The sequence below is a fragment of the Staurois parvus genome, unplaced genomic scaffold, assembly GCF_062004578.1.
Source record: "Staurois parvus isolate SC_StPar_1 unplaced genomic scaffold, SC_StPar_1.0 ptg000230l, whole genome shotgun sequence".
Classification (NCBI taxonomy): Eukaryota; Metazoa; Chordata; class Amphibia; order Anura; family Ranidae; genus Staurois; species Staurois parvus.
This window is the reverse complement of record NW_028318026.1, coordinates 165,508-180,241: the sequence shown is the minus strand read 5'-3', so window position 1 is coordinate 180,241 and position 14,734 is coordinate 165,508. Positions and strand designations below refer to the sequence as shown.

The 14,734-nt window shown below is 39.0% G+C and overlaps 1 protein-coding gene across 1 annotated transcript in view; it reads left to right on the top strand.

The window, feature by feature from the left end:
- CIBAR1 (CBY1 interacting BAR domain containing 1) overlaps positions 1 to 14,734 on the top strand; it is a 57,319-nt gene that overhangs the window by 17,672 nt on the left and 24,913 nt on the right. Inside the window, exons 3-5 of the mRNA XM_089679667.1 lie at positions 4,193 to 4,261; positions 10,981 to 11,082; positions 12,744 to 12,749. Coding sequence (XP_089535793.1) covers positions 4,193 to 4,261; positions 10,981 to 11,082; positions 12,744 to 12,749 — 177 coding nt within the window. The remainder of the gene's footprint in view (positions 1 to 4,192; positions 4,262 to 10,980; positions 11,083 to 12,743; positions 12,750 to 14,734) is intronic.

The window sequence follows — 14,734 nt, the reverse complement described above, 5'->3', positions numbered from 1 at the left end:
GGAAGATACAACCCCTGCTATTAACTGGACAGCTCATAAAGCCTCTGTTAGAGGTTTTTTTATCTAACTATCCTCTAACTATCATCTAACTATCCTCTAGACTTAAATGATCTCACGAAGAGTTGACTTCTGCCAAAACTAAGGAGTATGAGGCTTTAACAGCCCAACACAAAATTGCCCCAACTCCAGACTTGTTACTTAAGGTGGAGCAAGCTCGTTTAGAACTTAATCTTTTGTCTTACCATGAAAGTGGAAAAACAACTGCGTTGGATGAACCATAAATTCTTCATATGGCGAGACAAACCAGGTTCCCGCGTAAACTTGCCCATAAACATACCTATTCGGCGCTTCCTAAGCTCAGGCTTTTGGAGGGTCATATCTCACAGGATCCTCAGAAGATCCTTTGGGAATTGCACAATTTCTATGCTACTCTATACAGTCAACCTCAGCCTGTTGAGCCTTCTTTGCTTCAAGATTTTTTAGGGTCCTTGCTGCTTCCATCCCTTGCCGAGGCCCACAGGCAACTTATGGAACAACCTATCACTAGCGATGAGCTTAGCAAAGTTATTAAAACACTATCGTTACATAAATGTCCAGGCCCCAATGGCCTACCGAACACTTACTACAAAACCTTTTCTGAACAACTTCTCTCCCATATGGCACTTTACTTCAGTTCTTTAAGAGAGGACGGTGTGATCCCTTTAGATGAGAACAAAGCATATATTAGCATCATTCCTAAACCTAATAAGGACTGATATCCTCAATTATCACCTTATTTCGTTATTGTGACCTGAAAATCCTAACAAAACTTTTGGCTTTGCATCTGAATTCCTTTTTGGCACAGTATGTTCACAAAGACCAGTCATGTTTCATATCTGGTCGCCCAAACGTTGGATCACATTCATCTGTCCATCGTTCTGATTTCCGCTGTCTGCTCTAAATGGGATGCTTCCCTCTCTCGGGAGTTTTTGCATCTTTCTTTGGACCTTCATAAAGCTTTCGACTGTTTAACTTGGGAATACTTGTTTACTACCTTGCAAGCTTTCAGATTTGGTCCTGCATTTCTTACACTATTTTATTCACAATATAATACCCACTCGGCTCAAGTGTCCATTAGAGGTTACATATCTTCTGTGTTTCCAATTCGACGCGGCACTAGACAAGGTTGTCCACTCTCCCCACTGCTTTTTGCATTGGCAATAGAACCCTTTGCTATGGCGATCTGTTCTCATCCCGAAATCCATGGTGTCCATTGTGGGTGACAGGAACATAAATGTGCTCTATTTGCTGATGAAGTCCTTATGTATATTACCTCCCCTTTGACCACCGTACCTAATCTACTATCTCTTTTGCGCCACTTCTCTGACTTTTCTGGGCCTTCCTTAAATCCTCAGAAAACAATAGCCCTTAATGTTTTGTTACCCTCTTATTTTTATAGAACAACAGCTTAGGACTACATATAACTGTCAATGGGCATGCAATTCTTTGCCCTATTTAGAGATTAATCTGACTGCTTCTACTGAGACCCTATATAAAGCAAACTATCCCCCCCCCCCCTTTTTAAACCACTTAGAGATGATTTTTGCCGTTGGGCTGCTTACTCTATATCCTGGTTTGGTAGGATCATTTCAATTAAAATGACGTTTTTGCCTCGATTGCTATATTATTTTCTGACCTTACCGGTGCCAATTCCAAGATGTGAGATATAGCACCTACAAACTGAGGTTCTTCATTTTGTTTGGAACAATAGAAGACCTCAGATGAACCAGAAGACACTATATGCCTCAAAAAAATGAGGTGGCCTTCCTAATCATCAAGCATATTTCCTAGCTGCCCAAATTGCTCAACTGGCCTATACCACTGCTAAAGGATCTGCTCCCCTCTGGGTTTCTATTGAAGCTCTCTCCTGCCATCCTTTAGCAGTCGGTTCTTTACTTTGGCTTTCCAATTGATCTCGCCCTCCTAGATTGTGTCCCACTCTGTTTTACTCCTTGACAATCTGGGATAGCATGCGCCATCGAAAATCACTAGCTTCCCTGCACACGCCTTTGGAGCCTGTTTTTTGTAACCCTGAATTCATACCTGGCTTAGTTCCGGCTCCATTCCAATGGTGGATCAGTAAGGGGTTATTGCGGATAGACTACCGCCAGGGTGACCGAATTTACTCCTTCCAACATTTTAAAGATAAATTGCAAATTCCTCCTACCGAAATCTTTAGTTTTATTCAAGTCGTCTTTTATCCACTCAAAAATGATGTTAGACGGACCACCCATTCTTACCAATTTTGAACTTTCCTGCCAAAATAAAGATTTCTCTAGAGGTCGTATCTCTACGGTGTATGTTTTCCTTACTGATCCGAGTTGTTGGTTTCCCTATATGGATCAATGGGAACGGGACCTGAATGTTACTTACGATCTATCTGATTGGCAAGATATTGCCTTGGCATTATCTAAAGTTTCCATCAATACCACCCTAATTGAAGCAAATTATAAAATACTATTACGATGGTATTTGGTCCCAACTCGGACTGCAAGGATGCATCCATCTGCCTCACCGATGTGCTTTCAGCGTTGCCACCAGATGGGCTCTATGTATCACGTCTGTTGGCAATGTATGATAGCATCCAGATTTTGTATCCGCATATTTAATTTTATCTATACGGTGACAGGGGTGAATATTCGCAGATAGATCCCCGGAGACGGCCCTCTTTCATAAATATCCAAATACAATTCCTAAAATATCCCTTAAATTGCTCACTTATATGCTGTTGGCAGCGACAATTTAGTATTGCTAGACATTGGAAGAAATCGATTATCCCACTCGAATATGTGAAGAATAAATTGAATTGGATCGTGATTAATGACACTCACTTGTATTCTACACAACAATACTAAAAAATGTGATAAAACGTGGGATCCGTGGATTCGATACATTACCATGCCTTGATGTCTTCCGATTCGACCCTCTCCTTTTTCTTTTTCCTGTCTTAATTTTTACTATCCCTTTTTCTTTTGTTCTCTGGGGCTAGTTGAGACTAATCCCTATTCGCTCTAAAACATTTATCATGCTTCGAATGACACTCGTTCTGTGTGTATTCTTAGGTTTACGAACAATGGTTCTCTCCTTTCCCCTTCCATTACATCCCCCCCCCGACTCTCCCTTTTCCTGCCCCTCTCCAGCCTTCCTCTCCCCCGTTACCCCACCATTACCTTCGTCACCTGTATATGGTTGGATTAATGATGGAGACTGTCTGTTTGAATTATTCAATTGTTTTTATACAGATTCTCTGGTTTCCTAATGTACAGTATCTCACAGAAGTGAGTACACCACTCACATTTTTTGTAAATATTATATTTTCATGTAACAACACTGAAGAAATTTCACTTTGCTACAATGTAAAGTAGTGAGTGTACAGCTTGAGGGGACAGAAAATTTACACTGCACACTCACTACTTTAGGACTGTATGTCCTATGTTCGTTAAACCATTATGTGTTGCTTGAAACCTACTTATTATGACATGAAATTTGTCTATTTTCACTATTTGTTATTTGAAAAAAATGTTTCTTAATAAAAATGATTGGAAAATAAATGGGTTTCTGCTTTTTGATTTTTACTTTTTAGACCTTTTTCCCTGCCTTCATTCACCCTAGGGCGAATAACCGCACCCTGCTCCTGCAGCCACCTGGTATACTGTTGTCAGATACAGTTCCTTGAAAAAGTATTCATAACATTTAAAATTTTCCTCATTGTGTCATGTTACAACGAAAAACGTTATTGTATTTTTATTGGAATTTTATGTGATAGACCAACACAAAGTGGCACATGATTGTGAAGTGGAAGGAAAATAATGGTTTTCAAAATGTTTTACAACAAATTCATTCTGCTTTAGATGCATCCACAGTTTCATCTCAGACAACAACAGACTCTGATCTGAGAAGTTTTTCCTTGGTCACAGTTATTCTGTATACAGTATACCTGGAGCGGTAGTAATTGCACATCAAACCAGTAGATGGCAAAGGAGGTTAATCTGGAGTGACAGCTTCCAGTATGTTATATGATGAAAGGCTTGCAGTATGCTATATGCCTAAATGTTTCAACAGAGTTTGTATTGCATTACTTTTCTGTAAATACATCTGGAATATGATGTGTATTGTGATTGTGCTAATGATTTTTTTTTTAATGTGTTATCAGGTTGAGAGACTTGAAGCCAAAGTGGTTGAACCATTGAAAAGCTATGGTTCCGTCATTAAACTTAAAAGGGTAGGTACGTACCTTATTTTTTTTTTTTTTTTTGCTGAAGTATCAATATAAATATAGAGGGTGAAGGTGAGTTAGGAAGTACTAAATGTAAGATAGCACCCCTGAGCAAACAGAGATCTTAGACATACTAATGGAAACTTGTTCTGACAGAAGTATGTAGACTGCTGACATCTACTTCTGAAAATACTAGTTTTTGCACTGTCATGCCGATTCAATACTTTCTGAGACACTGACATCAAAAAAGTATGCAGATAGGAGTTCTGACTTTCTAATGCATGCTCTTATTCTGTAACTCATTCTGTCAAAATATTGTGGAGCCTGTAAACAGCCAGGTGACTTGCATTTTCTATTGTAAGTCCAGAATGACTGCCTCTGTTTTTCTCTAGTACAGATTTCTTTAAATGGATCAGGTTATTATAGAAACCGTAGGAAAAAACACAGCAGTCAGATGTTGGTCCTTGAATGTAGTTTATTGTCCAAAAAGCTAAAATCCAGTCATGACAGGGACACCAACACATTTCTGCCAATGAGGCCTTAATCATAGCTATCTGTCAGAACCTCTAGGTCACAAATACCATCATCTCCTGTGCAAAAGTGGGAGGTGTTACAGATCTCCAGCTATATTACATTGTAATCAAAATATCTAAAAACAATATATTAAAGAAATGGACAAAGGCTACATCAGCTCTGTCTCTATGTAAGAACATATCTATTAATTTATAACATCAATTATAGCAATAAGCTATTATGATAAACTGGCAACCGGATAAAACTAACATGTCAGGAAAAGGCTGATATCCCAGCAATGAGGCGTCCTTGACCCCCCCCCTCTTAATGACCCTTTTTTTTAAAAGTAGACACCCCAAACTATTTGCTGAGAGGCATGTTGAGTCAATAGAAGAATTTTATAGATTTTTACCACAAATGTTTGGAAAATAACTAAAAATAAAAACTTTTTTTTTTACACAAAATTGTCATTTAAATGATTTATTGCTTACGCATGCCATGGATGTATGTAGAATTACTCCCCAAAATACATTCTGCTACTTCTTCCGAGTATGGGGGTACCACATGTGAGAGACTTTTTGGCAGTCTAGCCACGTACAGGACCCCGAAATCCAATAAGCACCTTCAGGCTTTTAAAGGGCTTTATTTCCTCTTTACACTTTCTGACTACCTATGACAGGTTCGGAGGCTCTGAAATTCCAGTATGAAACCCCCCCCCCCCCAAATTACCCCTATTTGGAAAGTAGACACTCCAAGGAATTTGATAAGCAGCATGATGAGTATATTGCAGATCTCATTTGTTGCCACAAGTTGTTAGAAAATGAAGAAAGAAAACAGAAATATATTTTTTCTTTTATTTACTTTTTATTTTTCAAGACCTTGTGAGAAAACATGAGATCTGAAAAATACTCACTATGCCTCTTAAATTCCTTGGGGTGTCTGCTTTCCAAAAAGGGGTCATTTGGGGGGGGGGGGAGGGGTTGGTGCTATCCTGGCATTTCAGGGCCTCCGAAACTACTGGAAACTATGATAGGTAATGAGGAAGTGTTGGTCTTTTTTTGTTTATAGAGCACAAAAAGAAACAATCCCCAGAGGTGATCTAATACCACCAAAAGAAAGCTCTATTTGTGTGAAAAAAAAGACATACATTTAATTTATGTACAGCATTGCATGACGGTGCAATTGTCAGTTAACCGTTTCAATACCGTGCAATTTTACACCTTCCTGCCCAGGCCATTTTTCAGGTTTCAGCGCTCTCACACTTTGAATGACAATTGCGCGGTCATACAACACTGTACCCAAACTAAAATTTTATCATTTTCTTCACACAACTAGAGCTTTCTTTTGGTGGTATTTAATCACCGCTGGGGTTTTTATTTTTTGCTAAATTAACAAAAAAAGACCAAAAATTTTGGAAAAAAAACACATTTTTCTTTGTTTCTGTTATAAAAGTTTACAAATAAATAATTGTTCTTCATAAATTTAGGCCGAGATGTATTCTGCTACATGTCTTTGGTGAAAATAACCCAAATTAGGATGTATTTTTTAGTTTGTAGGAAAGTTATAGAGTTCACAAACTATGGTATAGATCTGAATATTGATCAATCCTGAAGTACTGACAGCCAATCTAATTTCTTGAGGTCCAAGAATGTCAGAATAGTACAGATATCCCCAAATGACCCCTTTTTGCAGAGTAGACAGTCCGACGTACTTCATAAGAGGCATGGCGAGTTTTTTGAAGTTGTATTTTTTTGTCATAATTTTTCCGAAAATGAAAAAAATTATTTTCACTATTTTTTTTTTTACATACTGTCACCAGTGCAGTACAGCGTCATCATATAACTGGCATGGCGGTGAACAGGGACACTGACTGGTGACAGTATGAAAAAAAAAATATTTTTTTTTTTTATTTTTTTATTATATTTAATTTTTTATTACATTTTTTTTTTATTTTTAAGATTTTTTTTCATATTTTACTATGACCAAAATAGTACAATGTTACCATAGTAACATTGTACTACTTTGGGGAAGTGATCAGTATTTTTTTTTTTTACACAATTTGCTTATAGCAAAGAATTACTTTGCTATAAGCAAGCATTTACCTGAATGACATTGATTCATTCAGCCTTTTTTTTTTTTTTTTTTTTTTTTTTGTGCTTAGCTGTGATTTGGTCACAGCTAATCACATGACATGTGCATGTGATTAGCTGTGACCATTCACAGCTAGGCACTAGTATACAATGGATGGCATCATGAATGAAGCCATCCATGTATACAACTGTCATGTGACCTGCTGTGATTGGTCATAGCAGGTCACATGGTACCAGCAACAGGAGCCGGTACTCGGATCTGTCATCGGCCGTGTCCGAGGTGCACGGCCGCCGACAGATTGCACTGCTGCGCCGCTCTGCACTAGCGCAAACGGCGCATGTGCGGGAGCACGCCAAATGGCGTGCACCCGGAATGGAGGAGCACATCTGAAGCCGCCAAACGGCCATTGGCCGGGCGGCTAATGGTTAAACTAGCGTAGCACAGTATAGCAAAAAATGGTGTGAATTCCAATATCTATACCACCATTTGTAGACGCTATAACTTTCACACAAGCCAATTAATATACACCTATTGGGATTTTTTTTACCAGAGACATATAGCAAAATACATTTTGGCCTAAATTTATGACGGAATTTGAGTTTATTGGATATTTTTTATGACCGAAATGAGAATATATCGGGGGCTTGAGGGGGGTTTCTAAATTATCAGTCTTTTTTTTTTTTGTTTATAGTGCAAAAAAAAAAAACCCCAGAGGTGATAAAATACCACCAAAAGAGAGCTCTATTTGTGTGAAAAAGGACATAAATTTAATTTATGTACAGTATTGCATGACCGCGCAATTGTCAGTTAATCTAGGACAGCACAGTATAGCAAAAAGTGGCATAAATTCTAATATCTATACGGCCATTTGTGGACGCTATAACTTTCACACAAACCATTTAATATGCAGTTATTGGGATTTTTTAACAAACACTTTTTGGCTTAAATTTATGACTAGCTTTGAGTTGACTATATATATTTTTTATAGCTGAAAGTAAATATCATTTTTTTTGTTTTTTGGGGGGGGGGGTTTCCTCATAATTTTTTCTTTTTTTGTTTATAGCGCAAAAAATATCACCAAAAGAAAGCTCTATTTGTGTGGGGAAAAAAGAACATATATTTTGTTTGGGTACAGCATTGCATGACTGGGCAATTACCAGTAAAAATAGTGCAGCGCTGAATAGCAAAAAAAAAAGGCCTGGTGAGGAAGGGGGTAAATCCTCTGGAGGGCAAGTGGTTAAAGGCACACTGATAAGCTGTTATGATTTATAATGGCTAGAGGACAAAAGTGAGCCCAGGGTGGGTACTCGCCTACTAGAAAAATGACAGCCATCCTTTAAGGTGTCCTAGAGTTGTCTGTCCCTGTACAGTGGTGACTGCTTTTTCTATTGTAAGCAATGATTTTACCCCATTTGAATCGGCCAGTGGGAATAACCCCTCCTCTTATAGTCTTTTCTAAATTATATTGGATTCCGTCTCAATTCTGTCTCAGAGTACCTGTTGAGCAATATCTTCTGGCTACAATCAAAATCCTTGGAGGAGTTTTTATGGAACACATACTTGTGTACTCAAAAAGGTATTTGTATCTGGTCTACATCTACCCGGAAGTATGGCGAGTTTTATACAAGCAAAATGCAGTAAACAATGGAGTCATTCTGTTCCCCTCACAGAAAGAAATGGTAATGATAGAAGTGACCAGCACTCTCTGTATAACCAAAGATCAAACGTCATACATCCATCAACTTCTTCCTGAAAATCCAATCTTCCTACACAGTGATCTCCCAAAAAAAGAAATATAGTATAGTATGCTCAATACACCATGCTTCAAATCCTGTCCAATGTGCTCACATTTATAATAAATAACCATATTTGTATTTGTTCACCAATGTTCTTCGTTATCTACCCTTACCCTTCGTATACTTGGTGTATATCCAATCATTTATTCTCAGATCCACTTCATATCTGTGGCTCCTTGTGTCTGGTACTTCAATGGTCATCTCACATCAAGATCAACACGATTTCACCCAAAATACAGATATGGTGCAAAACTGTTTTCTAATACTCTCTCCCAGATAGAAAGTCACTCACATTATAATATATTAACTGTGCATTCCCATTAATACCCATAGAAGGATCCATCAAGTGTATCACCTCAGCAAAGACACTCCAAGCTCTTTACCGAAACGTCCAATAAACTGCTTTTAATAAACCATTCCACCTTCTTCCTGCTCTTTACCAGCGTGACTTGTGCGAATAGTCCCCAAAAAAAACAGACTAATATAGTGTGATATTGTGTCCCTTCCTGTGACGTCTGACACCGGAATTTATGTAATCGTGTATTCCGTAAGTGCCGCAGCAGCCATTTTAGAAGTGGTTACAGGCATTTTTTACACTGTCATTGCATAAATTGGAATAAATATATGAATTTATAAGGATTTACTGCACTATGGCCTCTGTATGTTATCTCTTGCATGGGAACACTGGAGAGAAGCTGGAGATAAGAAGGGGACTGTTGACAGTGGATGAATTTGGTGCAAAGTGATTTTAATGTCATCAATCTGGCAAGGTGCTGAAGTGACATTATTAAACACTTGTATGCGGTGGATCTGTATCATTTAAAGGTATATGCACTATTTTGGTGGTGTGGAAATGAGTGGTTTTAAGCGATGTTTATAAGCAATATCATACTATATTAGTCTTTGACTTTTTTGGGGACTATTCACACAAGTCACGCTGGTAAAGAGCAGGAAGAAGGTGAAACGGTTTATTAAAAGCAGTTTATTGGATGTTCAGTAAGGAGCTTGGAGTGTCTTTGCCAAAGTGAAACATTTGGTGGATCCTTCTATGGGTGTTAATGGGAAAGCACAGTTAATATATTGTGAGTTACTTTCTATCTGGGTAAGATTTTTTAGAAAACAGTATCACACTATATTGGTATTTTGGGTGAAATCGTGTGGATCTTCATGTGGACAACCATTGAAGTACTAGACACAAGGAGACAGAGCTGAAGTGGATCTGAGAATAATTGATTGGATATATACGTTGTATATGAAGGGTAAGGGTAGATAAAGAAGAACACTGGTGAACAAATACAAATATGGTTATTTATTATAAATGTGAGCACACTGGACAGGATTTGAAGCATGGTGTATTGAGCATACTATACTATAATAAAAAAATATATATATTGGACATTTTCACTTAGGAGTGTATTCCCTGTTGTTGCCAGCAGTTTAGACATTATTGCTGTGTGTTGAGTTATTTTGAGGGTACAGCAATTTACACTGTTATACAAGCTGTACACTCACTACGTCACATTGTAGCAAAGTGTCATTTCTTCAGTGCTGTCACATTAAAAGATATAACAAAATATTTACAAACATTTGAGGGGTGTACTCACTTCTGTGAGATAAGTATATATATATTTATATAATTTTTATTTTGGGGGGGGGGGGATCACTGTACAGGAAGATTGGATTTACAGGAAGAAGTTGATGGATGCATTATGGCTGATCTTCGGTTATACAGAGACAATATTGAGCTTAATATTTTAAGAGCTTTCTGAAATGTTAGTTTTATCCATTTATGCAATTTTATCATAATCGCCTATGGGTATATTTGATGTTATATGATGACACAGGGCTGAGAGTCCATTGTCCATTTGTGCATTTGTCTTATACTGTATGTTGTTTTTAGTTCTTTTGATTACAATTTAATACAGTTGGTGATTTGTAACATTTCCCCCTGTTGCACAGGGGGCTGATAGTATTTATTTGTGACCTAGAGGGTCTGACAGATGTCTATGATTAGGGCCTCTTTAGCCGAAACACATTCGCATCTATGGCATGACTGGATGTTAACCTTTTGACAATAAACTACATTCAACTGCTGGCTTTTTCCTATGACTTCTTCATTTAAGTTGGTATGAAGAGCATTATTTTTTTATTTTATTTTTTTTTTTAGCCTTCTGAAATGTGCAGATTGACAATGGCTTTGATCTTGTGTGTAATATTTATATTATTTTATGCCAAACAAGATGTGACTGGTTCTCTTTAATGGGAAATTAAACATCCTTAACTCTTTTTTTTTTTTTTTTTTTTTTTTTTTTTTCTGTTTTTCAGGAGGACCTTAAAGTGACGTTAACTGCTCGGAATAGAGAAGCAAAGCAAATGGCTCAGTTGGAGAAAACTCGCCAGAGAAATCCATCAGATCGGCAAATTATTGTATCCTTTAATAAGGACCAGTGGCCTTTGGTAGTAATATAATTAAAAGATTAAAAGAAAATTAAAGGAACTTTTTTTTAATCAGAGTATAGCATCAAGTCAATTAAACTCCTGGGATAATGCTCTGGTCAGTTAAGTAGCAGAGGGGGTTGTTGTTAATTTCATTAACACCAAAGCAGCTGAAAATGATTAACAGGTGCACTAGATGGGCAACAATGAGACGATCCCCAAAACAGGAATGGTTTTACAGGTGGATGCCACTGATATTTTTTGCTTACTCATCTTTTCTTATTGTTTTTCACTGGTTTTGCATTTGGCTAGGGTCAGTGTCACTATTGGTGGTACATGAGGCGATACCTGGACTCTACAGAGGTTGCACAGGCAGTCCAACTCTTCCTGGATGGCACATCAATACGTGCCATTGCCAGAAGGGTTGCTGTGTCTCCCAACACAGTCTCAAGAGCATGGAGGAGATACCAGGAGACAGGCATTTACTTTAGTAGAGCTGGACAGGGCCGCAGAAGGTCCTTAACCCATCAGCAGGACCGGCATTTGCTCCTTTGTGCAAGGAGGAACAGGATGAGCACTGCCAGAGCCCTACAAAATGACCTCCAGCAGGCCATTGGTGTGAATGTCTCTGACCAAACAATCAGAAACAGACTTCTTGAGGGTGGCCTGAGGGCCCGACGTCCTCTAGTGGACCCTGTGCTCACTGTCCAGCAACATAGAGCTTGATTGGCATTTGCCATTGAATACCAGAATTGACAGGTCCGCCACTGGCGCCCTGTGTTTTTCACAGATGAGAGCAGATTCACCCTGAGCACATGTAACGATGTGGAAGGGTCTGGAGAAGTCGTGATGAATGTTATGCTGCCTGTAACATCGTTCAGCATGACCGTTTTGGTGGTGGGTCAGTGATGGTCTGGGGAGGCATATCCATGGAGGGACGTACAGACCTCTACAAGCTAGACAATGGCACCCTGACTGCCATTAGGTATTGGGGATGAAATCCTTTGGATCCATTGTCAGACCCTACGCTGGTGCAGTGGGTCCTGGGTTCCTCCTGGTGCACGACAATGCCCGGCCTAATGTGGCGAGAGTATGCAGGCAGTTCCTGGACGATGAAGGATTTGATACCATTGAATGCTCCCCATGCTCGCCAGGCTTAAATCCAATAAAACACCTCTGGGATGTCATGTTTTGGTCCTTCCGATGCTGCCAGGTTGCACTTCAGACTGTTCAGGAGCTCAGTGATGCCCTGGTCCAGATCTGGGAGGAAATACCCCAGGGCACCATCTATCGCCTCATTGGGAGCATGTCCTGACATCAGTCAGGCATACAAGCACGTGGGGGCCATACAAACTACTGAGTACCATTTTGAGTTGCTGCAATGAAATTTCAGCAAAATGGACTAGCCTGCTGCATAATTTTTTCACCTTGATTTTCGTGGTGTCTTTGAATTCAGTCCTCTGTAGGTTGATCATTTTCATCTAACGATGGGGCATCCTTACGTTCCTAACAAATTACCCAGTCCATATCAGTATAGATATCCAGCATGATAATTTTCCCCATTGAGATCTGATGTGTTTTCAAAGTGTTCCTTTAATTTTTTTAAAGTGTGTTTATAATATATAGTATTTTTTTCCCTAACCAATTAAAAGTCACAGGTATGAATACCATTTTAAAATGAACTTACAGGAGCGGGTATTGGTAACATTATTCTATTATATCACTGAAAAATTGATGTATGATACAATCCGTCATTGCTAATAGCACCATATTTACTGAGCCCCCGTAACATAGATTTATTAGTTTTGATCCTACCAATAGTTATGTTGATTTTCAGCTTTCACCCTGTGTACAAGTCCAGGTGGGGGTAAAACAGTATTAACCACTGGTATTAACCACTTGCCCTCCTGAGGATTTACCCCCCTTCCTGACCAGGCCATTTTTTGCGTTGCGGCGCTGCGTTACTTGAACTGACAATTACGCGGTCATCCAATGCTGCATCCAAATGAAAGTTACGTCTTTTCTTTTTCCCACTAATTGAGTTTTCTTTTGGTGGTATTTGATCGCATGTACATGTCCAGTAAAAAAACGTAAAAAATCAAATTTCGACATAAATTTAGGCCAAAATGTATTCTTCTACATGTCTTTGCTAAAACAAAATCCCAATACATGTAAATTAATTGGTTTACGTGAAAGTTAAAGCATTTACAAATGGTGGTATGGATACTGGAATTTTTTTTTTTTGACGAAAAAAAAAAAAAGCAGTGACACGGTACTAATGGCACTGGGCAGGAAGGAGTTAAAATGAAGGGCGATCAAAGGGTTAACTGTGTGGAGTGTTTTATTAGGGGGCTGTGTCAGTGTGCTTCACTGTAAGCACACTTGTTTGTTGCAACCCCTAAAATTGTCACTTTTGTGAGTCAACTTAGTCCGCATGAAAATGCGGACAGAAATCTAGGCAAATGAAGGCATGTAAAGTAAAAAGCAATTCAGTTCATATACCGAATACGGTCATTACAAATCTACGACCTACAGTTACAAGAATAAATTTTTTCATTGTTGTAGGTCGCTAATTAGGACCTGCGTTGAGAGAACTTTGAGAGCTGCCATTGCAAATCTCCTAAGTATACTAGATTCTTGCTAGTATTTTAGCTGTTTCTACTTGCCTGAGACATTGACTTGAAGGAAGCTTGTAGTTCTGGAAAGGCAGAGTTAAATCAAACTTCTGAATATGGTACCTGCTGGTAATTGTGTGTGTGTGTGTGTGTGTGTGTGTGTGTGTGTGTACACACACACATATTTTGTGTGTAATATAATGGATTGACACAGGGAAAAAGTATTGAACATGCTAACTGAAATTTATTTAATACTTTGTACAAAATCCTTTGTTGATCATGACAGCTTCAAGATGCCTCCTGTATGAAGAAACTAGTCACATGCATTGCTCAGGTGTAATTTTGCCCCATTCTTCCACACAGTCTTCCAGTCTTGAAGGTTCCATGGGCCTCTTCTATGAACTCTGATTTTTAGTTCTTTCCATAGATTTTCTATTGGATTCAGGTCACGTGATTGGCTGGGCCATTCTAGCAGCTTTATTTTCTTTGCTTTTCCTTGGCTTTGCGCTTGGGATCATTGTCTTGCTGAAATGACCACCTTCGTTTCATCTTCATCATCCTGGTAGATGGCAGCAGATTTTTATTAAGAATGTCTTGGTAAATTTTTCCATTCATCCTTCCTTCAACGATATGAAGTTTGCCAGTACTGTACGCTGAAAAACAGCCCCACACCATGATGTTCCCACCTCCAAACTTCACTGTTGGTATGGTGTTTTTGGGGTGATGTGCAGTGTCATTTGACCTCCAAACATGTTGTGTATTATGGCACCCAAAGAGTTCCAAGTTTGGTCTCATCTGACCAGACTATATTCTCCCAATATTTCACTGGCTTGCCCAATTTTAACCACTTGCTGACTGGTGATAGCCGTATGACGGCTTCACTGCGGCCAGCCAGTTCTGGGAGGGCGTCATATGACGTACTCCTGTGATCGCGCTTCCCGCACACCCCCGGCGGCACGCATTGGAAACTGTAAGTGATGGGTGTGTCCCTCGGATACAGCGCATTATGAAGAGGGGGATGAAGGGCC